This window comes from Podospora pseudoanserina, chromosome 6, assembly GCF_035222485.1.
Source record: "Podospora pseudoanserina strain CBS 124.78 chromosome 6, whole genome shotgun sequence".
NCBI lineage: Eukaryota > Fungi > Ascomycota > Sordariomycetes > Sordariales > Podosporaceae > Podospora > Podospora pseudoanserina.
In genome coordinates this window covers 449007-474222 of record NC_085925.1, presented here as the reverse complement: position 1 = coordinate 474222, position 25216 = coordinate 449007, and the positions used below count along the sequence as shown (strand labels likewise).

Sequence of the window (25216 nt, the reverse complement as noted above, 5' to 3'; positions counted from 1 at the left end):
GAGACTGGAGGGCTGGTCATCTGGTGGTCGGTCGGTCGTGGTCTGATGATGAAGGTCAAATTCTCACATTGCACACGCCCCTCCCCCCCCTGGTCTCGATACCACAGCGCCGGGATAGCCCAGCTTCGGGCTTCGAGCTTGCCAGATGTGGGCGGATCCCCCTAAATATCCCAGAACCACGGCCACATGGCGAACCCGCAGTTTGGCAAATCTTCCCAAGCCTTGACGAGGCCGGCTCTGCCGATTTCATCATTCAGCGGACCGGTCTTGGGTTACGGATGGAGAGATTGGGAGTCCGGGGGGGTATTCTCCAGGGGGGGCCTACCTGCATGTTCAAATTGCCCATTTGGCCATGCAGAACCTCATCAGAACGGCGCCAGCTGCGATCGTCAGTAGCCAGATGACCAAGGCCCACCACCGCCATCGTCGTCCACGCGCGGACACGGGTCACGGGATTGTCTGGTGATAAGAAGAGAATGCAACCTTTTTTGGCCACCACCGGCAACGATCCACGATCTGCTTTCTCACCAAGAAAGCACGCTGCGCAACAACTCAGCTCGCGATGCAACTCCAGCGCAGCTCAGCATGAAACTAAACAGACGGCCTCTGACGCGATAAGCTGAGGCCCAGGCTCGACCAGTGGTGAGTGGCGGCAACGCTCGGTCGTTCATCACCGGCCAGCGACATTGTCACTACACACACACTAAAAAGCAACAACAAGAACAAATCACTATATTTGATGCTTGCTGCACCTAGCTCTCTGGTGCCACCACACTTTGATGCGGGCTGCCTTTTTGGAGCCAGACCTTTTTGCCCTAATGTGTAAAGTTGCGTCTTTCCTGACCGTCGGTGGACATTCTTGTTACCAGTCACACACCCCAAGGGCTTTCCTGCGGATGCGACGATGCGAAGTGTGTTGTCAGAAAGATGGAGCCTGAAGCAAGGCAAAACAGGAATCCGATCAAACAAGACGTTGTTGTCTTGGTGTCAACTCACTTCTGGCCAGAAGTTGTTGGAGATCGACCACGAGTCATAGCCATCCGAATAGCAATGATAGCTAACGCTTTTTTTTTTCGAGGCGGCTGAAAGATTTGATAGGACCGGATGGCTTTTTACTACAAGTGACAATAAGCCCAACAATGCGGCCCGAGGTAGATCTGCTTCTGGATTTGTTCGATCAATTACACCCCCCGCCATCGAATATATGCCTTCTGTCTACCTAAGACACCACCGTGGGTGTGTCTGATCACAGAAATGATTGAGCGGGGTTGGGGCCAAACGTCTAGACAAGTCCAATCACCTACCCATCCGGTGGAACTTGGATGTTCCAGACACAAGATTTGGGGAGAAAGAAAAATACATACCAATTCTGATACCAAAGGAAACCAGACCTCGAATCCAACACAAGACATTGCAATACAACTTCACACAAAGCCAAGCCGGCAACTGTTATGCCATTCATTCAGCTTTTACTGGAAACACTTGTTTTCTGCTTACGCACAGGTTTTTGCTTCAGGCTTTTACCATGTTTTTTTTTTGTCAAGTTTGAGGCGAGCTTGTTGGGTTCAACCTGTCCATGTGAGGTGAAGTGTTCGGCGAGGGTCAAAACTCACCCCCCTTCTCCCCACCCCTGGGCCGATCCACCACCACTCACCCCCCACCCATCCACACACACACACCTCGGACCCTTTTAGCCCTAATCTTTGCATCTGGGGTTCCCTTTCTCGAACCGCCTCACTGGGATCAGTGCACGGCTGCGGAACAGTTCAACCATGCACAAATATATGATAACCATGGAGAGGTACAAATATTCATGACCTTACCATTCTCATTGCTTTTTCTGCCCTCGAATTTACGGACCCCGCATGACTATCCCCGGCCCCGCAATCCGGACATGCCGCCGGGGGCGGAGTCGGGGGGGTCGGTGGACACCGCAACGGCACCGACACTTTTATTCTTTCTTTTCGTTGTTCTCATGTCAGACCAAGGTCAGACGCGCCGGGAGATCATCCGCGCAGAACTACAAGGTTTCATGTTAGGGAAGGTTGTTATGCAACCGAACTGTAAACCGTATGTGGAAAGGGATTACCTAGTGTAACACATGGGGGTGGAAGTTGAAACGAGACAACACCACTACCTACGTCTCTTCACCTTTGGTAGACCTGAATGCTGGGGCGACAACTACAGGTATTCTCGTTTAGAGAACCAGACAAATTATTGACGCGGGATAGGTAGGTAACTTGCTTTGGCATTGCCTGCGGCGTTTCTGAGTGGGACGTGTTGCTTTTCCTTGTTCCTGAGATGCATATAGCCGCTGCGTCTGCTCAGAGTTGAGCTTGCAGCCAAGGTAGTTGGTTGTATCTATCTTTCGGGAGACGGCAGTTTAGCAGTCGATATCTCTGAATAGTCCCGGGGGGTTATCAAGGCTGACTAGGTACCTTACCAGAGCGGGGAAGGAGGGGGTGATCAAGATGGGTGCTCGCATGAGGAAGTTGATATCGAGCTCAAAGTTCCCTTACTCTGGTAAAAGTGATCGAGATGGGTACTTGCAGGGTGGCTACGACATGGCTCTGGGTGTGGGGGCGGGGTTTCCTATGTTCACGGGCTACCGCTGTGTTGGTAGCGACTGTTTGTGCGCGGACTACATGATCGAGGGTTGCGGGTTGAATGATGACATCTGCTCGGTGAAAGGGTGGTGACTTACCGGTGAGGAGCAAACTACTACGCAAGCTGCATTGCGTTGCTGCTGGTAGGCAGGACGGGACGGAGAGAGGGGTGAAGACGCTGCGAGGATCTTTGGGTGAGGAGAAAGGTCATATCAAAATGATGGTGTAGAGGCCTGGATGTGATGAGATTTTCCAAGGCTGAGGCCAAATGTCGAGGCCACCCAAGCCAGATTGATGGTGGTAGGAGATGCTAACCACCAGCACCACGAGCTCAATCACATGCAGAAATGAGTCCTGAATTTTGCAGTCCAGAAACAATTTTATGCAGTTTGCTCAATTCCCAGTCTTCAGCCCCCAATGTTTGCCATGATACTTCGAACCGAGCACACCTTCCAACCTGGTGCCGAGTTCTCGCAAGACTGTTCACTATCAACCCGTGGACCTACCATCCCGACCACCCGTCACATCACCACGACCCAAGTCACAACCTCGGACTCGTCCCTCGACCCAATCATCTCGCCGATTTCAAGTTTTCATCTGAAAAAAATCCCCAAAGCCTATGGCCGCAAACTCGGTCTCCTACCCGTGTTTCCTTCGAGAATCTCAACGGGCCATATTCCTGACCGCCACTCTTTGGGAGAATTCTCCGGATGGATCCCGAGAAGGTGGCCAAGCGGCCGACGGGCATTGACCGCTCTGTCTAACAAGATAATTTTTGTCCCTGCACAGGAAACAAACAACATACGTGGCTTTTTGCTTCGAGAAGCTCGGAAAGGCCAGCAAAACGGATTGGCGATCGTTGGTCTGGGGAAGATGGTAGAGAGGCCTCGCTTATGTACACTCCCCTCCATTTCTATCATATGAGTTTAGATGGCCGGTATTGGTGAGGCCCATCTCATTTTCCGATCTGACATTGTCGTTATGTCCTGTCCAGTTCCAGAAGGCCACCTAAGACGCATATCATTGAAGGAAGCCAACCCACAACTTTCGTGAAGAAACAAGAAACAAATATCCTAGAGCTGGCATAAACGTGAAAGAGTCTGGGAATTGGTTGTTGAGAAATGTTAAATTAGTTTTCTCTTTTGATGATCTTGTCCTCATTATCATGCCTGCGCAAGGCAAACAACCGGTCTCCCCACCGCATATCCACCACTGTCTCATTACTGCTTGGTGTAAGTGTTGTGTAAGAAGAAACCAAAACCCAACGCCGTGACATCGCCAAACCAAAGGCAATTATTATATACCTAAACCAGCAATCTGTTTTCCTTCCATCAAAGCTAGTTTAAGAGCTGAGGAAGATGGAGCCCTGTTCCTCATTAGCACACGCCATAACTGTAAAAGAGCACGATTTTGACTCACAGCCATGAAGAGACACCACAAACTCATGTACGGGCTCAGTCTCTCACCGATCCTGGCTGACTTCCAAAAGACACCCATAAGGCCGGTCTTGTTTCTGTCGAGGATGGCGGGGAAGATTTGGTGGACGTGGGCGCATGTGCTTTGTCGTGAGTTAGTATGAGAATCCTATAGGACGGTGAAAGTGAGGGGTGAAAGTACCAGATTAGGAGGAGGATTACAAGGAGGAGTGACTGGAGGTTGAAAAGGGCGGACTGTTCACCATCATTAGCTTTTACTCTTATGTCGCAACAAGACATAGAATGAAATATACCATTTTGTCGGTTTTATTCTTATCGATTGTCTTCAGATTTTTATGGTTTGATACAATATTGGGGTGATTTGGTGTTGCGAGATGGTATGTGTGAAGTACGCTGTGAGTTGCCGGCCAGAAATAAAGATGTCATCACCTCTGAATTGAAGCCAAAGTGACCCCCGTGTCGTGTCCTGACAAGCTCGGGCCACCTGTCTGGACCCACTTTTAAACAGGGCGAAGGTGGAGCCCCTGGCAGGGATGTGCGGCTGGAAGTTCTGGAACCGTTCGTTTGGGAGCTCCACACGACGACTTTTTGCGGGGACCTTGATGGACGATGCTTCCTTCTTCCATCATCATCAACGGCTGTAACTTTTGACGAAGCTGTTCAGATTACCCCATCGCTGATATCGACCGCCCGAAGAGGATAAACTTGTCAATGATTGTCGACAAAGATTCTGAACCAAAAGACAATCGCGCGTTCGACATCCATCCATCGACAACGTCACAAGCTCACAACACAAACGCGAACTACAACTCATTCCAACCTTCCCAATAATCACCACCCACCCACCCATCCTCGCAAGCCGTGACCAACTCCCTCCCCCCCTCCAACAACCCCAAAATGGAACCCCGCGCCCGCGCCGGCAAAAATGTCGGCAAGATGAACTTTGGCCACAACGAGCTCGCCCAGCTCCTCTACTCCCACGGCGACGCCCGCCTCCCCCTCAACGAGACGGTCCGCCTCCTCGACGAGGTCCTCACCGACTTCATCCAGGGCGTCTCTTTCGAGGCCACCCGCGCCGCCCACCACGCTGGCCGCCAAAAGGTCAAGTTTGAAGACTTTGAGTTCGCTATGCGCCGCAACCCGAGGTTCATGGGCAAGATCCAGGAGGTGTTTGAGAAGAAGAAGGAGATTGAGGCCGCGAGGAAGAATTTCAATATCGAGGATCAGTGGATGAAGGATGCCGAGAGGGAGGAGAAGGAGAAGGCCGATCGGGAGAAGGAGAAGGCTGGTGGGGAAGGGGGGGAGAAGGCCAAGGGGAAGAGGGGACGGCCGCGGAAGGATAGGGGGGCAAGTGCGGGGAGTGGGAGCCAGAGTCAGAGTCAGAGTGTCCAGCTGGAGGGGTCGGGGTCGCAGTCGCAGAGTCAGCAGGTGGATAGGATGGATATTGGGGAGGAGGACTTGGAGGATGGGTTGGATGATGATTTGGAGGGGGATGCTGATGTTGTTAGCGCCATCAGGCGGAGATAGGTTTTGAAGATGTGGGATTTGCTGTTCTTTTTTCTTTCTTTTTTTCACGGGAAGGAAGATATATCATAGCGATGGAGTTTTGGGTATTGTCTTACGGGATGATCAACAGAGTAATAGTGGACAACGGCGTTTTAGCTGCATATGTACATGAGCCGTCAGAGGACCTTGATATGAATGGGATTATAGGAGAGCATATGATTCAAGTGTGTTCAGATGTCAATAGATGTCTATTAAGCTGCGTTTAAAGCCTGCGAACATACCACCCCCATTGTATCTATTGGATTATCCAGGCTCATCTGTACGCCTATTCCCTCCATTCCTCCCCCTTGGACATCTTCTTCTCCCCGTTCTCCTCGTTCACCACACCATCGCCGTCTTTGGAAGCCACCACAATCTTAAAATCCCCCCTCCCCCACGTCTGGAACCTGCTCAGCGGCATCCCATCCAGCAACCCACTCGTCCGCTCCCACGGAACGCCAAAAAGCCCCGAGTTGATCTTGCACATCCTGACTTGGGGAATAAAAGGGCAGTCCTCCTGGTTGAACTTGACGTCGTTGAGCTTGGACAAGAAATTGAGCATGGCTAACTCGGTGTGCTTGAGGATCTCATCCGGGGGGTCCCGCTTGGCGCCGACGTTCTTGCTGGTGAAGAGACAGGCGACGTAGTGGATGTCTTTTTCGTGGGGGGACCGGCGCTGGGGGTTGGATTCATCTTTGGAACCATCGTCGTCGTTCTGCCTGGCCCAGTTGAATCTCTGTTCTTGGGGGTGTATGGAGCGTTTTGGGACTTGGATCCAGTTGGTGGTTTCTTCTTCTGGGGGTTCTTTGCTGGCGTTGCTTGTTTTGCCATCGGTGCCTTGTACCCCAGCGTTGCCAACCTCATTCTCGTCAACTTCAGCTCTATCTTCGTCTTTGACCTCAGGGGCATCTTTGGCTTCGTCGTCACCCTCCACACTACCAACTTCGACCTCATCATCCCGGACATGCCAATATATGTCGGACTGAGGGGTAATGAGAAGAGCCGTCCCGACGAGCTCATCCGGGGTAAACTCTTGACAATGCTTCCTGTAAATCTCAAAGGCAGCTGGGTAAGACTTCTTGAAAGCGAGAGCAATACCGCCTCCCCACTTGCCAATCGTATTACAGGCGTGAATGAGGACACTGTTGGGCGGGGCATCAAACAAATCACCCTGCTCGTAGGTGAGGACAAGTTTTCTAGTCTTTGGTTCAGAGCGAGTTTTTCCAGGAAGTGAGTGAACTGTCGCGGTACATGATGCCCTGGTTCGGGTGTAGTGCTGTTTCTTGTTAGACTGATGAAAGCCTCCTCCTGTGTTGACCTTTTGACGTTGAGGTTGGGGTGGTGGTTTGGTGTCTCTCACTTCCCAGTTTTGTTCCTCTTGGGAGAATAAGTTGAGGTCTGCCAATGAGGGCTTGTCCTCCCAGGATGATTCGGCCAGGGATGATGCCATTGTGGTCGACTGGGGCTCAGTGGCAGAGTCCAGGATATAATCTTGGGTCTTTTGCCGCTTCAATCGGGCTGGTGGACCATAAAAATCGGTGATGCGATGGTTCACTGATTTAGAGGAGGCACCAACAATGGGACCAATGCGTCTCTTGGAGGCCATGAATGTGCGTGTGGAGGTCGGTCTTATATGAAGATAGATGAGTAGTGAGGAGGTGCTTGGAGTTTGCCATGGCGTTGCCTTCCAAGAATGATACAACAGCAGTTTCGCCAAACAAAAATGACAGGTGATGCAGACAATCGACGCGTCTATAAATGAGAGTTCTTGCTGATTGTGTAACCATTGTCTATCTGGGATCTGGGATCTGGGAAAGCACGAGCCAAGCCTGTCAATGAATTCCTTTGCCGATCACTCCTTTCATTTCTTCATTTCTTCCACACCGACACTGCAACTCTCAGCCAGCCAATACAATAACTCTCCGACGAGAGACCTGCCTAGCGAAGAGGCTTCCAAAGATAATCTGATGCTCTTCAGAGACGGTCAAAGTGGCTGTGGATACTACGTACTGTTTATGGGCCTTGAAGCCAAAATTCGAGTGGATAAGCACTCATATGACGCCGACCCCCACATACCTACCCCTCCTAACCAAACACCTTCTGTCCTTGGATTTAGCACCGTTCGAATGACGCAGAGATGAAGCACGCAAAAACCGACGTTCAATGTCACCCGCCGCGATATCGGGCGGGTAGAGCCATAGTATGGTCGACCCCTGGCATCCGACGAACGGTTCCCGTATCCGATGGCTGTTACTGCCTGCCAGCCTGGATCACAGCATGGCGTCTGTTTGTGTTGACCATTCACAGTCGCAGTTCCGTCGCCCAAGCAGTCAGTCAGGCTTAAGGTGTGCCTAGCACTTCGCCCGGTCCGGGGATAACAGCCCCCGGGCATGCTATTCTCTCCGCTTTTGAGATGCTTAGGTAGGTTTGGCTTTTTCTCGTTGAACCATAAACTTCTTTTCCTCTTTCTACATCTTGTTAACGGGCAAGATGAGTAATCCTCTTGTGGTTTTTGTCCAAATACACTTATATTCTCCGCAATTATGTCCCGTTATCTAAACGTACCTAGCAAACAGTCTGAGCAGAGGGATGATGACGGTGTCATTGACAACCTTCCCATGGAGGTGGTGGCCACTGGCAAGGTTAGGACTTCATCGCCATACTTGACAACAAACATACAAGGTCTTCGATCACGGTCTGTCAGTCCAAACCCGCAACGAGGAGCCTTATCGTCCTCACCTTCACGCCGTGCTCCAGCTCCAGCCTCGCCAAGGTCCCCTACCCTTTCTCGAGAGAAGCAAAAGCAAAGTGCCTTCTCGAGGTCATGTCATGCATTCTGGAAGAAGAATAAGGGACCGATATTGGTGGTCTTTGCACAGTTGTTTGGTGCTCTCATGAACGTTTCGGCAAGGCTACTCGAGTTAGAAGGAGATGGAATGCACCCTCTCCAGATTCTCTTTGTGCGGATGAGCGTCACCTCGATACTCTCTTGCATATACATGTACTGGAAGAACATCCCCGATTTTCCCATGGGTCCCAGGAATATCAGATCTCTGTTGCTTCTTAGAGGGTTCAGCGGATTCGTATGTGGAGATTATCCCCTTTAACTACGAGCTCTGATACTAACAAGCCCGCAGTTTGGTATCTATGGCATGTGGTATTCCATGATGTACCTTCCCCTGGCCGAGGCAACAGTCATCACCTTCCTCGCCCCCTGTGTAGCAGGCTACATATGCCACCTGCTGCTCAAGGACCCGTTCACTCGCAAAGAACAGATCGCCTCGTTCATAGCCCTCGGAGGAGTTGTCCTCATCGCTAAACCCACTTCACTCTTCTCGTCTTCCACTGATTCACCTCCGCCATCGTCAGGGGAAGGTTCTCACCATCCACCTGGAGACAATGCAACACCTACCCAACGTCTTTTCGCCATCTTGGTTGCCTTACTCGGCGTCCTTGGAGCAGCGGGGGCATACAGTACCATCCGCTGGATAGGCAAACGGACACACCCGCTAATCACGGTCAACTATTTCTCTGTTTTTAGCACCATCGTCAGCACCACTGCTTTACTTGTCTGCCCACTGCTGGATATCGGACAGCCAGCCATCAGATTTGGGTTTCCGTCGTCAGGTCATCAGTGGTTTCTGTTGGGAATCTTGGGTATATGCGGCTTCGGTTTGCAGTTTCTGTTGACGGCAGGGCTCGCAGGAGAAAAGAGCAACAGGGCGACGGCAATGGTATACACTCACATGCTGTTTGCTGCTGGGTTTGACAGGTGGGTGTTTGGACATACAATGGGGCTGTGGAGTGTGATGGGGTGTGCCTTGATCTTGGGAGGGGCAATGTGGGCGGCTCTGGGCAAGAAGAAGGTGGAAGGGGCGGGGTCCAAGGAGCAGGATGTGGAAGGGGGCGGTGCCAATAGTAGAGAAGAAGGGGTGCCGATGTTGAATGGAGAGGACACAAGCTCTGGGGACGAGGAGGGATCTGTGGAAATGGATAGGTTGAGAAGTAGATGAGAGATGGATATGAAAGTGGCGGCATAGGTCAGGACTAAAAGGGGGTAGTGGTACTGATGCGGGAACCCTAACCCTAAAACATTCACTGGTAAGTGTCATGAGAGATACGGCAAATAGACAAGTCAACACTTGGAATCATGGTGTCGAATATGTTGAATAACTACAAAATAACCACTATATGCACTCATCTAATAGTAATTCAACCACAGAGTCACCGACTCTGCTGATGCTTTGCTCAACTTTCAGTCATTTATTTATACGCCAGTGCACAGACCACCTGGTTTGGCTTTTGGTTGGCAGTGATCAATCGCGTTTCCTGGAAATTTGAGAGCTTCCAGAGCTCGCGTCCGCCTTTCTCTCCCAAGTTCGCAGCCTTTCCACCGCCATCAAACAGACGCCTTTTGAAACGAACAACTTCGAATTGGCGACATCTGATACAAATCATCTCTTCGAAAGACAAAGACACAAACACCAGCATCGAATATGGTTCAAATCAGCGAAGTCCGCGGCAACAGCCGCGACCATCGCACAGCGGCGCACACCCACATCAAGGGCCTAGGTCTCAACTCGGCGGGTATCGCTGAGAAGCAGGCTGCTGGCTTTGTTGGACAAAACTCGGCGCGCGAGGTACTTTATCTCTGTTTCCGACTTGATGTTTCAAGCAATGGGCATTAATCATGACATACATACAGGCATGCGGCGTTGTCGTCGACCTCATCCGAGCGCACAAGATGGCCGGCCGTGGCGTCCTCCTCGCCGGCGGTCCAGGCACAGGCAAGACAGCCCTCGCCCTCGCCATCAGCCAAGAGCTCGGCACCAAGATTCCCTTTTGCCCCATCACCGGCAGCGAAATCTACTCGACCGAAGTGAAGAAGACCGAAGTCTTGATGGAGAACTTTCGGCGGGCAATCGGGCTCAAGGTCCGCGAGACCAAGGATGTGTACGAGGGCGAGGTCACAGAACTCACACCAGAAGAGGCGGAAAACCCCTTGGGCGGATACGGCAAGACTATTAGTACTCTGCTCATCGGGCTCAAGAGCGCGCGAGGACAAAAAAAGTTGAGACTGGACCCCAGCATCTACGAGGCTATTCAGAAGGAGAGAGTTACTGTGGGTGATGTGATTTACATCGAGACGAATACCGGTGCGTGCAAGAGGGTGGGGAGGTCGGATGCGTATGCGACTGAATTCGATCTGGAGGCGGAGGAGTATGTGCCCATCCCCAAGGGTGAGGTACACAAGAAGAAGGAGATCGTGCAGGACGTGAGCCTGCACGATTTGGATGTGGCCAACGCTAGACCGCAGGGGGGCCAGGACATTATGAGCATGATGGGCCAGCTGATGAAGCCAAAGATGACGGAGATTACGGATAAGCTGAGGGGCGAGATAAACAAGGTGGTGAGCAAGTATATCAACCAGGGTGTGGCGGAGCTGGTGCCGGGTGTGCTGTTCATAGATGAGGTAGAGTTTCTCTCGGGAAAAGGAACTACTGGCAGGATTTGGCTGACCTTTTTTCTCACAGGCGCACATGCTCGATGTTGAGTGCTTTACCTACCTCAACAAAGCGTTGGAGTCCCCTATTTCCCCTATTGTGGTCCTGGCTTCGAACCGGGGTGTCACCACCATTCGTGGGGCTGACGACCTGGTAGCTGCCCATGGTATCCCCCCTGACTTTTTGTCTCGCCTCCTCATCATTCCCACCCATCCGTATGAGCCCGAGGAGATCAAGAGAATCGTACGGATTCGGTCAACCACCGAGGGCGTGCAGCTCACAGACGCCGCTGTCGACAAGATTGCGGAGCATGGTGTGCGTATCAGTCTTCGTTACTGCCTCCAACTATTGGCTCCAGCCAGGTACGTTGTCTCGGGTGTTTGCTGTTGGTCCAGAAAACTAATAAAGGTGATGTGACAGTATTCTTGCTCGGGTCAATGGCCGCTCTCAGATTGATGTTCAGGATGTTGCAGAGTGCGAGGACTTGTTCCTTGATGCCAGACGTAGCGCCCAGGTGTTGGCCAGCGAGTCGGGCCGGGGTTTCATTTCATAAACTCGGTTCTCAGCACACATCGAAGTTCTATATCGTCGGTCTCGGAGCGGTGGGGTGATTCAGGGGTAGCGGCTAAGCAAGCTTAGAGCACGGCGGATAGGTACTGGTCACATCTCTGATTTTAGCACGTATGATAGATGAGGATACCGGTTTGGATGGGAAAACTGCGTTGCAGATCGGAGTTGGCGCGTAATCACTTTTTTTCTGCTTTTGTTATGATATCTGTTTTGGAGGAAGGGAACATTTGCGACGGGAGCTGGCTGGCGGGACTGCGCTTGAGAATGACAGGATGATATAACAGCAACCCAACGACAACAACTACTATCATATTTTTTCTTTCTTTATGACCGTCTTCCCCACACTCTGGCCAACAATCGGGACCCCTCTTGGGCTGGAATTTGAAGCGAACAAGAGGATGTCAGAAGAGGGGCCAGACCTGTTTCGGTTCACCATGGTCTTTGTCCAGCGTGCTCATTCCTCAACGGCATGCTCCCACATTCCTTGTGCCTTTGGCATTGTTATGGCAGAGAGAGGCTGGATCAAGACGATTTCTGGCCTGAAATGGGCCACTGCGAACGGAATGTCTGCAAACGCGGGGACAAAGAAAAAGTCTGGTGCAGCCAACGTTGGAGCTGCGGCGCATACTGGCTCCCGAGACATCGACAACCACAACCACAACCACAGCTACGCGCCTCTGGACTGCCCACTATTTTCCATCTGTTGTCACTAGGCCGATCACGCTGTCGTTCGTAATAATGTCATTTTAGACTAGCACCCACCGTCAGCCACGGAGCAATACTCTCTGGGGCACCCAATGATACGGTCATCCATTATCTGTCTCTTTCTCCCGTTGTTGGCCATCTGGAGAGGGGTCTCTGGCATTGTCTGGGGACGGTGAAATTAACGGGGAAGACAGATCACAAAGGATACAATCCCGACATATACTCCTATTGATTGTTGTTTTTTTTCCCCATTCTCTCCTGGCGGGAAGTCACTCAGACAGATAACACTTGCAGAGACGGAGAGAGGCCTTTGCCTCCTCTTGACACCGCTCATACGCAGACGCACGGCAACTGGCCAACCACAACGGAACCTCTTGGGTGTAGATGGAGTTTCCTTGTTTGGCAGTTTCTTTCTGGTCCGGATTCTTTTACGACACCATCTCCTGTCCTCATTCCAAGGCATACATACAGAGAGACAGGCAGGCCAGTCATACACCTCGTCAGACCCGGCCCTGCCCTGTCCTGTCCAGCCCAGCCCAGCTTACCTCAGGCTTCGTCTCCCAGGTGGAGGTGGAGAGACAGGTCAAACGCCATATCCAGGAGTAGGGGTGCCCGGTGAGGAGAGAGAGGAGAGGTGGGAGATTGTGCGTCCCGATAGACTGGATCAATCTGCGGACTAGTCTTTCTGGCTGTAGGCCCCTCCACTCCCTACCAGTCTTCCCATCTAATCCGTTTGTTGTCTTACTCAACACAAAGCTTTTTCTGGTCTTTTCCTTCTTTGCCTCTTTTTTTTTTCAGAGAGCTCGAGACGCTAATCAGCCCGATGGGAAAAGGGTGAGGAAAAATGACAGAAGTAATACCTTCGTCCTCACAGCAGCAGCAACAGCAGCAACCACATCAGCAGCAGCAGACTGGCCCTTTAACCCGCTCAGCCATGTCTGCTGCGATGTTGGCAGGAGGGGGAAGCACACCGTCCACATCTTCGTCCATAAGAACAGCCGTCGGAGGCGGAGAGTCAGCATCAATACCGGCTGCAAGGGCCACATCGACAAGACAAGACACTCACATTGTGACCTCAGCTCCTCTTTTACCCTCTGGCCCTGCCCATTCTACTCGTGGCTCTTCTTCTTTTTCTTCCTCTTCGCACGGGCATATTTTTCAGCTCGGCAGCGGGCCAATAACTAGAAAGCGAGCGGCGTCCATTAACACGGAGGAAGCCAACAACCATTCACGGATCGAAAGCTTGACCCTTCAGACACCTACAAGCAATCCCAGTTCTTTTCACGGTGACCGTGTTCCAGAGGACAACGGTTCTGGGCAGGATCTTGTCTGTCTTTGCGCACCTCCACCGAAGATTCCAAGACCAAGAAACGGTATGTTTTTATTTTTTTGTGCCTTTGCTATAAGTTGATCGCTGATTTCGGGCTGTGGTCAGCTTTTATACTCTATCGCCAAGCCCATCAAGCGACGATTGTTCAACAAAATCCTGGTCTCGCCAACCCGGATATTTCCAAGATCATTGGCGAGAACTGGAAGGCTGAGCCAGAAGAGTCCAAAAACAGGTGGAAAGAGCTGGCAGAGGCGGAAAAGCTGCGGCATCAGACACAGTTTCCAGGCTATCGATATCAGCCGAGAAGAGGAAACAAGAGTGGTGCTCCATCAGGTAGAACAACTGCGCCAGGGCAAGATCCACACAAGTGTCCAAACTGTGGAGGAAGATACATTGCCACCCCGAGAACACCATCTACGCCATTCATGACTCCCACGGCGGCGAAACAGCCCCCTTTTCCAGGCGGAGGAGGCCATCCACCACCTCCGGGCTACCCTCGCCACCAGCAACCTCCACCGACGCCTGCTTCGGCAAGAGGAGCCGCTCGACCTCAATGGGGACCACAAGGAAGTGGTGCCAACCTGTACGATATTCGTGAACACTACGAGGATGCTTATTCTCCGTCGGAAGCCAAGCGTAGGAGGTACAATGCAGCAGGAAGCTACCAAAACTACCATTCCCTACCATCACCCCCTCCTCCACGACCTCATTCATACCCCGGGCCTCCCAGGGGGTCTGTGTCTCGAGCTTCGATGAGCATGAGTAGTTCGCCCACACCGGGTTACGGGCCTCCGCAACTGCCGGGTCCATCTTCCATGCTTGCTCGTGTCAGCCCAGGACCGAGCCCACTGTCAGGAGGTAGCATCACGGGTAGTATGGCTCCTCCACCCGTTCCCAGAGCCCCAAGTTTGTTGTTGTCCATGTCATCTCCGTACGGCCCTCCTTCACACCAATACCCGCCACCGCCACCACAACATCAAACATACCTACACCAATCCCAACAGCAACGCACGGGCTCATTGTCGTCTGTTCTCTCCGGCGGTGCTTCCCAACCTCCAACTGGTGGTGAGTTTGACGAGTCCCTCCGCCTGCCTCCCCTCCATCTGTCGACTTCAACGAGTAATCCTTCTACTTCTCGAATTCCAACCTCCCCAGACAATGAGTCCGAAATTGGAAGTGCCTACCCTTCCAGCACTAAAACCGCATTCTATTCTTCCCACCCACCTTCTGCCTTTTCTGGTCCCCAAAGCAACACCCGTCAAGACTCCAAGGAGGAGGAAGCCGCCCGACACAGCGTGGAAGCGATGGTAATGTCCATTTCCTACATCAACAAGCTCCGAGTTCTGGAACGAATTTCTCCTCCTTTGGGTTCAGATACCCAGAGAACTCGGAAGAAGAGGCGAGGCCCTATAATTGCTGTGGAAGGGGTTGATCTGTCTTTGATGAAGCTTGTAGGCGGTGTCATCGAGCGTGCCCTGCGCCAGGAAAGAGGCGAGAACTGGGATATCATGACGTGGAACGCCGCCGATGACGAATCGTCCGACGACGGGACAACAAAAGAGCGAACCGGTAGCTTCTCCAGCAGGGAAAGCAACGCCAGCAGCTCTAAGGTCGTCCTCGGCTCCAGAGCCGGTAGCACGACGCCGGTTCCGTTCCGCCAACCATCCGACTCTAGCCCGTTCGAGACATACCTCCGCACCATCACAAAGTGGCACGCCAAATCGAACGAGATTGTCTCGTTTGTCACTTCCCCGCAGGGCTCCTCCCCGTCGGCGAGCCACCCCTCGTCGGATACCGAGTCGATGACGCCCACCCCTCGACACCGGCATCCTCTGCCTGGTCATGCGTCATCCCCAAAGGTGCCCATCGCGCTTCTTCCTAGCGGGTTTAGCTTGACGCTGTCGGATAAGTTTGCTTGTCAAACACCCATTAGTGATTCATATGCGCCGGTGGATCACTGGCAGTGGATGGCTACGCTTTGGAGGGGCGTTGCTGGGGCGGATTTGGTGGTTTATGTCAAGGGGATTTATCAGCAGCAGCATCAGCAGCAGCATCAGTCGTCGAATTTCTCGCCGAAGGAGCAGCAGCAACAGGGGGGAGGTGTGGAGATCAAGGCTGGGGGGTTGATTGCGGTCAAGATTCCTGTTTTGATGTCTCAGGAGGGGGGGGAGCAGTAGTCAGGGGGAGCAGCAGCAGGTTGTGGTTGATGAGAAGATTGAGAGGAGGCTTGGGTTTGAGGTTGTGGAGTGGGTTAGGGGAGGGAGTTGGCTGGGACAAGGAGGGCAGCAGCAGCAGGGGGAGGCGATGGAGTTTTAGGATCGGTTCAGTTTAGGATAGATTGGATTGAATGTTAGAAAGTTAGAGGTCATGGTTGAAGCTGGTAAACCTGTCCTGGGGTGAGAGTAGGGAATAAACCTATCATAATAGTGTTTATTGTCTACATGTTGTGCCTGAGGCCTGGCATTTGATACTCAAAGTCACAAGGGAGCTTGGGCCAGCGAAATGAGCTAAGCAGTAGATTGTTTTTGTTCCAAAGCTGCGACTCTACATTTCCTTTCTTTTCCCCCTTTCGCTCTAAAAGTTGCTCGAAAGGTCGCCTAAAAAATTACTTTATCTTACTTGAACCTTCAAACCAATCAAGCAAATACGAACAATACAATTGACGGCCTCTGGCTTCCCGGCTTCAAGCTCACCCTCCGGTGGGCAAGATCCCCCCCCTCAGACCCGTCTCGAGTCCCCAATAATAAAAACAACAAAAGCAAGACCAAAAGAAGAAGAACAAACAGAAAGAAGAGAAGTCTCGCAAATTCAGCGCCGGCCGGGCCCCTAACCCAAACCCACTGGCCGCATTCATCTCTACCGGGGATCGAGACATCCAGGATATGCTCAATCAAGCCTCCTGTGTTACTGCGGGCCCGCCTACCTTTCTATAGACGGGTTGCTACGTTTCCACACGCTTCTTTTTTCGCTCGTAGGCGATGCTGATTTGTTTGTAGACGGTGCTGGTTTCGTTTTTCAGCAGCATCAATCTTCTTTCCAGGCGGTGCTGATTTGGAAAACGGCCCAAGCTGGGACGACCGCTGGCTTGGACATGGGAAGCACCTACTTCCTATAATAACTTGATACAGATGATGGTTAACGGGCATATTCAAAACTGAAATGAGTCAGAACAGAGACCCATCACACCCAGTTCTTCAACCCAAGCTGCGGCGGCCACTGCTGTAGCGGCAGGGCCCGGTGCTGACCCGGCCCATAGCCGCTAGCTGTGTTGACTGAGACGGTCAGAGATTGGTAACATCCGGGTGGTTGAGGAAGGGTATGCCCTTGTGAAGGGTACTGAACTGCAGGGGGAAAGAAGACAGCTTTACCAAGACATCTGTAGGTCTTTGGCTCCATGAGAATAGCCATCATCACTTTTCAGTGGTTAACCAAGGCTTTCGGCTCGATTCACCGATAACCAAAACTAAAACGAAGACCAGGCTTCGAACTGCTCCGGCTCCTCTAGAGATGGGCATTGCAGAATTGGCAGGAGAGTTCCTGACCAACATGACAAGAACGTCTGAGATGCAAACTGCCGCGAATCATATATCGATCAGACAACACGAAGAATTGACGGCTTTGGTGGTACAGACTGGAAACAAGACCCACCTGCGGTTCGATAGAGCGGAAGAGGCCAACAAGGGCAGACTCCAACAGGTAACTTCACTTCACTGTCATGGCAGCATGAGTACGGGAATTGACAATTGGAAAATTGTAGCCTATCAACTTTTTATAAGGCTCATCTGTTGGAGGAGAGAGCAAAGGGAATGAGGCGAACACATGGGCCGTGTGAAATTTCTGAAGTTGTCTAGTGTGAGATCCTACGGTGGAAGTCTTAGGAATATTGTAATAGGTAGAATGACAGTAGGCGAGGAGGGGGGGTTATAGCATGATTACCATAACAGCCTGCTTCCAGATTCTTTAAAATTCCGGGCATGATCTTCCAAAGACTACTGGCTGGCATTTCAGCTGTCCCACAACAGACATCTATATGGACATGCATGGACTTGTGAACTAGACATGTTTATAACAGCTCAACAGTCCCAGGAACCCATATCAGCAGCCTGGTAAGAATTAATATACCAGTTAGACAGTCACCAGTCTTTTTTTCAAGTCCCGGCCCTAGGAAAAAGCAGGAGTTAGAGTGCCCCTTCCGATGAGTCTGTAGGGAATTGACTTGGTAGAAACATGATGAGGAAAGGGATACTGGGCTCTTGTCGAAATGTGAAACTTGCATGATTACCTAACTCGACAAAGAAACACATGAGGGCCCAACAACATTAATCTAGGAGTTAAGGTAACACCGAAAGGCCTTATAGCATGAAGCTAAGGCTGTATAAGATGGTCTATATACCTTTATATATAATCCAAAAGCTTGGAAAGAAATCTGAAGGCCTCGAGAGTATCATTCATAGGCCTCAAAAGAGTATCTAAACACGTTCAAGCATAATCCAGAGGCCTGAAGCCATCATCCAAAGGCCCGAAACCACCATCCAAAGCACTTAAAAGATGGTTTATACGCCTTTGAAGATAGTCTGAATACCTTAAATGATAGCGTAGATACCTTTAAATGTAAGATGAAAGCCTTTAAAGATAGTCAAGATGCCTTGAAGTACTATACAAAGGTCTTAAAAAGAAAATCCGGATACTTGAAAAGATAGTCAACATACCTTGAAGTATGTCTTATATACCTTTTAAAATATCTTGATGGCCTTTAATGGTAGTCTACATGTCTCTGCAGATACATTAGAGGCCTGCTCACTATCTTTTATTGTCGAAAAATATATATCGTATGCCATTTGAGGTTGTAGAAAGGCGCATTTAGACAGTAAGATAAGCCTCCTAACCATGGTGGCAGGCCTTTGAATTAAAATAAAGGCTTCTCAACTATCTCAACAGGCCTGTTTACTTTGATTTTACACCTCAAAACAACATCTCGAGGCATATGAAGGATGTTCGAAGCCCTCATATCACCGGTAAATGCTCGTTGGGCTTGCTTTGATGGCACTGAATTGCAAAGAAGACATATCACAAAGCATTCACAATGGGGAACTAAGACATAACAACGAAATATTCCTTTGTTCATTACAAGGAAATGTGGGAATCATTAAAATACAAGCCATGCAGCCTCCTATAACTTTTCCCCCGTTTATCATGATCATGACGGAAAAGCAAACCAGATCTAGGTGTTAACCCGAACCAGACCACATCCCAGTGACGCGGCTCCAATCTAGCGCATGAGAAAAAAGCAGAAACTCCGAAATCCTTCCATGAAGTGATCAACTGATTTAGTCGACCTCCTCGACGGTGGGGCCGTCATCGTGGGTGGCACCAGGGCCACCGGCACCACCGGGGAAACCGCCAGGAGCACCGCCGGGCATGCCACCAGGGGGAGCACCGCCAGCACCGTAGAACTTCATCATGATGGGGTTGGCAACACCCTCCAACTCCTTCTGGCGATCCTCGTACTCCTCCTTGGTAGCCTGCTGAGACTCATCGAGCCAAGCGACGATCTTGTCAATCTCGGTCTTGAGAGTCTCCTTGTCGGAGGCGTCAAGCTTCTCATCGACCTTGGGGTCAGAGAGAGTGTTGCGCAGGGAGTAGGCATACGACTCAAGGCCGTTCTTGGCAGCGACACGGGCACCCTCAGCCTCATCCTCCTCCTTGAACTTCTCAGCCTCAGCAAGCATGCGCTCAATGTCCTCCTTGGAGAGACGACCCTTGTCGTTGGTGATGACAATTTGGTTGGTCTTGCCAGTGCCCTTCTCAAGGGCAGAGACGTTCATGATTCCGTTGGCATCAAGATCGAAGGTAACCTCAATCTGGGGAATACCACGGGGAGCGGGGGGAATGCCAGTAAGCTCGAACTTGCCGAGCAAGTTGTTGTCCTTGGTGCGCTGCCGCTCACCCTCGTAGACCTGGATAAGCACACCAGGCTGGTTGTCGGAGAAGGTAGAGAAGACCTCAGACTTCTTGGTGGGAATGGTGGTGTTGCGGGGAATGAGCTTGGTCATCATACCACCAGCGGTCTCGATACCGAGGGACAAAGGGGCAACATCGAGAAGCAAGATCTCGTTGGTGGACTTGGAGGAAGTGTCACCGGAGAGAATGGCGGCCTGGACGGCGGCACCATAGGCAACAGCCTCATCGGGGTTGATGGACTTGTTGGGCTCCTTGCCATTGAAGTAGTCGGTGATAAGCTTCTGGATGCGGGGAATACGGGTGGAGCCACCGACGAGGACGATCTCGTGGACCTGGGACTTGTCGATCTTGGCATCGGTAAGGACGCGGTCGACGGGCTGGAGGGTAGAGCGGAAAAGATCCTGGCACAACTCTTCGAAGCGGGCACGGGTGATGGAGGTGTAGAAATCGATACCCTCGTAGAGAGAGTCGATCTCAATGGAGGTCTGTGCGCTGGAGGAGAGGGTACGCTTGGCACGCTCGCAGGCCGTGCGGAGACGGCGCAGGGCACGGGGGTTGCCGGAAAGATCCCTTAAAAAGAAAAAGTCAGCAAAATGAAAACATCACCAAATCAAAAACGGGCTTCACGTACTTCTTGTGCTTGCGCTTGAACTCAGAGCAGAAATGATTTACAAGTCTGTTGTCGAAGTCCTCACCTAGTTCTTAGTTAGTATATGCATGTTGTTGACTCAAGAGGATGTGACTTACCTCCCAAATGGGTGTCACCAGCAGTGGACTTGACCTCAAAGATACCCTCCTCAATGGTGAGGAGAGAGACATCGAAGGTACCACCGCCCAAGTCGAAGATGAGGACGTTGCGCTCGCCCTCAATCTTCTTGTCAAGACCATAAGCAATGGCAGCGGCAGTGGGCTCGTTGATGATGCGAAGGACATTGAGGCCAGCAATGAGACCGGCGTCCTTGGTAGCCTGACGCTGAGAGTCGTTGAAGTAGGCAGGGACGGTGACGACGGCATTGTTGACGGTGCCACCGAGGTAGGCCTCGGCGGTCTCACGCATCTTGGTGAGGACCATGGAGGAGATCTCCTCAGGGGTGAAGACCTTGGTTTCGCCCTTGAACTCGACCTGGATGACGGGCTTGCCGCCACGCTCAATGATCTTGAAGGGGAAGTGCTTCATGTCGGCCTGGACCTCAGCGTCGGTGAACTTGCGACCAATGAGACGCTTGGCGTCGAAGACTGTGTTGATGGGGTTCATGGCGACCTGGTTCTTGGCGGCATCTCCAATAAGACGCTCGGTATCGGTAAAAGCAACGAAAGAGGGAGTGGTTCTGTTACCCTGGTCGTTGGCAATGATTTCGCACCTGTGAGGGGTGGTTAGCAGGCTGTCGGGACTAACAAGGCTGATGCCGTGCAACCGTCCAATCGATCGATGGCGAGGCTGGCAGGGAAGTCGAAGAACACCCCTCTCAGCCTGGCCACGACCGAACAGAGCGACTGCAAACAGCGACTCGACGATGTCGATGAAGGGGGAGGGCAAGAACCTACCGATCCTCACGGAAGACACCGACGCAAGAGTACGTCGTACCCAAGTCGATACCGACAGCGGGAGCCATCTTGACTGCTGTGTGATTTGCTTTCTACAACGGGTTCTGGTATGGGGGTATTGAAGAGTAGTAGATTCGTCGTAGTATTCCCGAGATCTGGTGGGAAGAAAAAGCAGCGTAGAAGGAAGAGAAGTAGAGTTTTTTGAGTTTGTGTGATGAAGAATGGGAAAGAGCAGGAGGAGGAGGGGCACAAAAGGCAGGTTTAAAAGCCCCGCGTCACTTTGCAGACGAAGCTCACGGAACCCTGTGGAAATCGCCAGAAGGCCCAAGTGGGGTTCCAGCAGCTGCACGAAAGGAGCTCAATCGATTGGACTAGAAACGCCCACACGCTTCATGGAACAACCCAGCGCCTCCTTTGAGAGCCCGTTGAGTGCCAAACCCAGCCTCGCCGTGCTCGATGCTCAGTTCCATCGGCTGCCTACCCGACGGGAGGTTTGGCTATTCCCAGATCTCTTTCTTCGCTGCTTTTCCATGCCACATGCCGACCCCCGGCTGTTTACCCCATAGACACACCTGGAAATGTCTTCCCCAGGAAAGAAACTGCGGAGTAGCTCCGTGGATGAACAAACAGTGGGCTTTGACCGTCTGTACACCCTCAAGCTGAGGTTTTGCGTAATGGGGAACTGACGCATCCAACACACCAATGCCACAGCTACATGCCAAGCACTAGATTTCGCCCCATGTCAAACTCTGCTGCGTGATCAACATTCACTGAGAGGTTCCAGAAAACTGCTTGAATTGTCCCGAGGTCGATGGAAGCTGTTTTTCCTAATAGACTGCTCATACCATTAATGCATCACCACAGGCCATAGAACCGCAGTCACCTTTACACCTGCCGCATGGTTGGACCGAGAGATGCCCAACATACATAGCAACAGTCTCAGTGCGATCACGATGCTTTGCATCATTCCATTCGGGCATGTTGCTGACCGCCAGTCATAACAGACAGATGCACAATACTACTCTCAAGGTGTTCCCGATCTTGGGCACTGCCAAGCTCTCAAGCAAGGTACAGTACATAAGGTACACACATTTCGAACCTCTAAATGGGATGTCCAGACTGACGGGGCAAAACATGCAACCACCAAAAAATATCAGCAACGAAACTCCATCAGAATATTACGAAGGCAACGGCAGAGACCACCTGCTTTCTTGTGGCTTCGACGACACAAATCTTTTCCTTTTTGTTATCACCATCTGTACCGACATTGGGGCTTTATAAGGCCAGCGGGACAGTGGCATCGGAATATCAGACCACTGACTGTCCAATGAAGCTCGGTTCTCTCTTCCGTCATCTGTCCGTCCCAGTGGACTCACAATGACGAGATGGAGCTATCTCCCTTTGTATTCCAGCTTCAAGTCAGCTTAGTACACGACTCGATGAAAATGAAAGCAGCTATTCTGAAGGGGAAATTCCGTCGTTCGTCAGTTGGGCAGAATGGATGGCGGTCAGATAGTAATAAGACCCATGAGCCAGACACATCAGATTTGGAATGACTGTTAGTACGATACCTCACTGGAGACCACTACTCTTCTTTGCCCATTGAAAATATAGGAGGGATTCGTCTCCCAGAGAAGAGGGGCGTTGAAGGTCAGAAAAGACTTGCTTGTCACTGAGCATTCAACAAGCGAGGCCAAGGTCTTCATCCCTGAGGAGATCTCCTCCATGGTCCTCACCAAGATGCGTGAGACCGCTGAGGCCTACCTCGGTGGCACCGTCAACATGCCGTCGTCACCGTCCCCGCCTACTTTGAGGTTTCCTGCTAACAGTCATGCAATCCACCCCATTAACTTGCCACCCCTTTTTCTCCCTCTTCTCCATTCTGCCCTGGCGCCTAATGCGGCGTTGAATACACAATTGCCAACAGGCCGGGTATCTGCCTCGTCTAACAATTGCCGTATGACTAACTGTCTACCTTTTCAATCTGACAGTTGGCTGATGTCGATACCTTTTTTCTCATTTTCGAGATGATTATGTCATGATCCGATAAGCTGATAAGAAGCTACCCCTCTGCCCCTCACTACAGCAGTAATCAAACTGGCGGGGGAGCTTTGAGGTTCAGACTGAGCGTGAGGGAGCTTTGACGGTTTCAAACCACCACCTTGTCAACAAAAAGAAGATCTCTTCTAAAATCGAACTTGCTACTGTGCAGAACGTAGAGCTGCTTCTGAATCCTAAGTCACCGACCCTTCAACAACGTCAACATGTTGATCAAAGAGAGCCATGCCGACGTGCAAACGACTGCCAATGGCAAGACAACATCGATGAGTTGGTGAGCTCTTACAGCCAATATTATAGCAGTTAGCTAACTGAGGTGGAAGGAATATTTCTATTTCATCCTACCATTCCTGGATACCCAAATGCGTGAGCCCGAACCCACCTTCACCTCGCCCTCGCAATAGGGGTCTCTTGTATCACGGTCTTACCAAGTTATCAACGTGTAGTCGCTTCCCAGGAGTTGTTCTCTTCAGTGAGATCTATCAGGGTCAGTGACACCATCCCTCATGCTCTCCATAAAGAAGCCCAACGAAATTGACGTCGTCACAGTCACCGGCCCTGTTGCTCGCTTCGCCAGACAAATCGCTGGCCAGGGCTACATCATCGCTGCTCCCAGCAGCTACCACGACTTTACTGGCCCTGAGCCTCTTGCCTATGACGTCCCCGGAACGGATCAAGGGAACGAGTGGAAGATCACAAAGGTCGGTGATTTGCTCTTCTGCATGGATACTCCCTGTCATAGCTTCGACTAAAGCTCAAGCCTCTGCTGGGAGGCCAAAGCTCCCAGCTGAAGCTCTGATGGTGTCATTCATTGGAGTAGCTTCAGGGTGCGCGGGTCGACAGGGTGTCCATGTCGTATTGGAGCCCAACTGGCTGGGGCTTTGGGTGTAGCCAGCACCACCATCAAAGTCCTGAAATAATGACGCTCACCAGTAATGTATCAAACAGACCCTTGAATCCTACGATGAAGACGTCACCCAGACTGTCTCCTACCTCTTGTCACTCCCAACATGCACTGGCCGTCTAGGCGCAACAGGCATGTGCTTGGGAGGGCATCTGGCTCTCCGGGCAGCTGTACGATACCCCCCCTCACCACCCCCCTACCACTGTCTTCTAACACAAACCTCTTCCGCCTCCAGCTTCACCCCAAGATCTCTTCCACAGTATGCTACTTCGCCACCGATGTCCATGCCCGTACCTTAGGCCCCAACTCCGGCGCCAATACCTCCTCCACTGCCCCTCCGGACTCCAACCACACACTCGACCTCCTCTCCCGTATTACCGGTGAGGTCTCCATGATCTTTGGCATCAAAGACACCCACGTTCCCGACGCCGGTCGTGATCTCATTCGCCAAAAGCTTCGCGAGGCCGGGGTAGTCTTTAGCTTCCATGAGTTCGCCTGGGCGCAGCACGCGTTTATCCGGGACGAGCTCAGCAAGGGAAGATATGACCCTGCCATCACCAAGGTCTGCTTTGAGGTGTTGTTGGAGCAGTTTGGGCGGGTGCTGAAGACGGAGCTGGGGGATGGTGATGGGAAGAAGCAGGAGGTGGAGCATGTCTGTTGAAGAAGTGCATACTCAGCTGTTAGCTATAGACTGACAGATCCGTGCCTTAAATGATGCTCATCCCGGACAGGTAGCCAGTTGTCAAAAATTGCCGGTGTACCATTCCAACATCTCTCTCATGTTCGTGGGGGCCCTCTCCGGTCTTCCCAGAGGGCTCTTCTAATCTTTGAAAGACGGTATGCACGGCACGTTGTTACCAATGATAAACACTCTAAATTAGAGTCGGCGCATATTGACTATGTAAGCGACTCCTCTTGAAATGCTGAGTAGGCCATGCAGGATATCGAGTAGGCCTTCAAAAACGATCCATGGGCATGAAATGACAACTAGTAAGGCTTGAAAAACTACTGATACGCCTCAAACAAGTTCTTAAAAAGCAAAGAGGCTTAAA

The 25216-nt window shown here is 51.5% G+C and overlaps 8 protein-coding genes across 8 annotated transcripts; 5 read left to right on the top strand and 3 right to left on the bottom strand.

Moving 5' to 3' along the window:
* Nucleotides 1-3432: 3432 nt before the first annotated feature.
* QC764_604160 (uncharacterized protein) lies at nucleotides 3433-4768 on the bottom strand. Its single transcript, XM_062948923.1, has 4 exons — nucleotides 4336-4768; nucleotides 4224-4276; nucleotides 4026-4164; nucleotides 3433-3972 (listed from the first exon to the last, which is right to left on the bottom strand). Exons 1-4 carry the CDS (start codon nucleotides 4336-4338, stop codon nucleotides 3949-3951), a joined length of 219 nt encoding a protein of 72 aa, XP_062797137.1. The 5' UTR covers nucleotides 4339-4768; the 3' UTR covers nucleotides 3433-3948.
* A 171-nt stretch (nucleotides 4769-4939) lies between these two features.
* QC764_604150 (uncharacterized protein) lies at nucleotides 4940-5569 on the top strand (the record flags this gene model as incomplete). The annotated part of the gene is made up of 1 exon (XM_062948922.1): nucleotides 4940-5569. One exon carries the CDS (start codon nucleotides 4940-4942, stop codon nucleotides 5567-5569), a length of 630 nt encoding a protein of 209 aa, XP_062797136.1.
* Nucleotides 5570-5873: 304 nt separating this feature from the next.
* On the bottom strand, nucleotides 5874-7308 carry POA1 (ADP-ribose 1''-phosphate phosphatase; the record flags this gene model as incomplete). The annotated part of the gene is made up of 2 exons (XM_062948921.1): nucleotides 6948-7308; nucleotides 5874-6863 (listed from the first exon to the last, which is right to left on the bottom strand). Exons 1-2 carry the CDS (start codon nucleotides 7191-7193, stop codon nucleotides 5874-5876), a joined length of 1236 nt encoding a protein of 411 aa, XP_062797135.1. The 5' UTR covers nucleotides 7194-7308.
* Nucleotides 7309-7405: 97 nt separating this feature from the next.
* QC764_604130 (uncharacterized protein) lies at nucleotides 7406-9600 on the top strand (the record flags this gene model as incomplete). The annotated part of the gene is made up of 2 exons (XM_062948920.1): nucleotides 7406-8670; nucleotides 8725-9600. The coding sequence occupies exons 1-2, from the start codon at nucleotides 8131-8133 to the stop codon at nucleotides 9598-9600; spliced, it is 1416 nt and encodes a 471-aa protein (XP_062797134.1). The 5' UTR covers nucleotides 7406-8130.
* A 483-nt stretch (nucleotides 9601-10083) lies between these two features.
* RVB1 (RuvB ATP-dependent DNA helicase pontin) lies at nucleotides 10084-11644 on the top strand (the record flags this gene model as incomplete). Its single annotated transcript, XM_062948919.1, has 4 exons — nucleotides 10084-10227; nucleotides 10293-11060; nucleotides 11122-11453; nucleotides 11512-11644. 4 exons carry the CDS (start codon nucleotides 10084-10086, stop codon nucleotides 11642-11644), a joined length of 1377 nt encoding a protein of 458 aa, XP_062797133.1.
* A 1566-nt stretch (nucleotides 11645-13210) lies between these two features.
* Nucleotides 13211-16016, top strand: RFG1 (slightly ste11-like protein; the record flags this gene model as incomplete). Its single annotated transcript, XM_062948918.1, is given in 3 exon segments — nucleotides 13211-13739; nucleotides 13802-15744; nucleotides 15754-16016. Coding segments are annotated over 3 exon segments (2592 nt in total). The 3' UTR covers nucleotides 15874-16016.
* A 3007-nt stretch (nucleotides 16017-19023) lies between these two features.
* On the bottom strand, nucleotides 19024-21764 carry SSA2 (Hsp70 chaperone; the record flags this gene model as incomplete). Its single annotated transcript, XM_062948917.1, has 4 exons — nucleotides 21203-21764; nucleotides 20405-21018; nucleotides 20285-20352; nucleotides 19024-20226 (listed from the first exon to the last, which is right to left on the bottom strand). The coding sequence occupies exons 1-4, from the start codon at nucleotides 21268-21270 to the stop codon at nucleotides 19024-19026; spliced, it is 1953 nt and encodes a 650-aa protein (XP_062797131.1). The 5' UTR covers nucleotides 21271-21764.
* Nucleotides 21765-23128: 1364 nt separating this feature from the next.
* On the top strand, nucleotides 23129-25002 carry QC764_604090 (uncharacterized protein). Its single transcript, XM_062948916.1, has 6 exons — nucleotides 23129-23530; nucleotides 23584-23626; nucleotides 23707-23747; nucleotides 23810-23961; nucleotides 24209-24334; nucleotides 24400-25002. The coding sequence occupies exons 1-6, from the start codon at nucleotides 23467-23469 to the stop codon at nucleotides 24823-24825; spliced, it is 852 nt and encodes a 283-aa protein (XP_062797130.1). The 5' UTR covers nucleotides 23129-23466; the 3' UTR covers nucleotides 24826-25002.
* The last annotated feature ends 214 nt before the right edge of the window (nucleotides 25003-25216 follow it).